General features: G+C 69.0%; 1 protein-coding gene across 1 annotated transcript in view; it reads left to right on the top strand.

Moving 5' to 3' along the window:
* Positions 1–335, top strand: part of HTR6 (5-hydroxytryptamine (serotonin) receptor 6, G protein-coupled) — a 3,024-nt gene extending 2,689 nt beyond the window's left edge. Inside the window, exon 4 of the mRNA XM_010281735.1 lies at positions 2–335. Coding sequence (XP_010280037.1) covers positions 2–335 — 334 coding nt within the window. The remainder of the gene's footprint in view (position 1) is intronic.

Raw genomic sequence — 335 nt, 5'->3', positions numbered from 1 at the left:
CCCCGCTCTTCAGGAGGGACTTCAGGAGGGCCATGGGCAAATCCCTGCCCTGCTGCCGGCGCTCCGGGGAGCCCCGTCCCAGCGCCATCTCCCTCTCCATGAGGAACTCCAACAGCGGAGCCCGTGCCGCCACGTCCCTCAAGAACGTCCTCACCTTGCAGGCTGAGACCGACTCGGTCGAGTCCGGGGCGCTGGGGAACGAACACAACCTGCTGCCGGCTGGCAACGGCCCCTCAGCTCTCCCGGCCCCCGGCACCCGCTTGGTCAACCTTTTCGACGTGGAGCTCCCGGACGCGGAGCTGCGGCACAAGCAGCTCGGCACCCCTGTGGCCTGA

This window comes from Phaethon lepturus, unplaced genomic scaffold (assembly GCF_000687285.1).
Source record: "Phaethon lepturus isolate BGI_N335 unplaced genomic scaffold, ASM68728v1 scaffold52162, whole genome shotgun sequence".
Classification (NCBI taxonomy): Eukaryota; Metazoa; Chordata; class Aves; order Phaethontiformes; family Phaethontidae; genus Phaethon; species Phaethon lepturus.
This window is presented reverse-complemented; position numbering and strand designations above follow the sequence as displayed.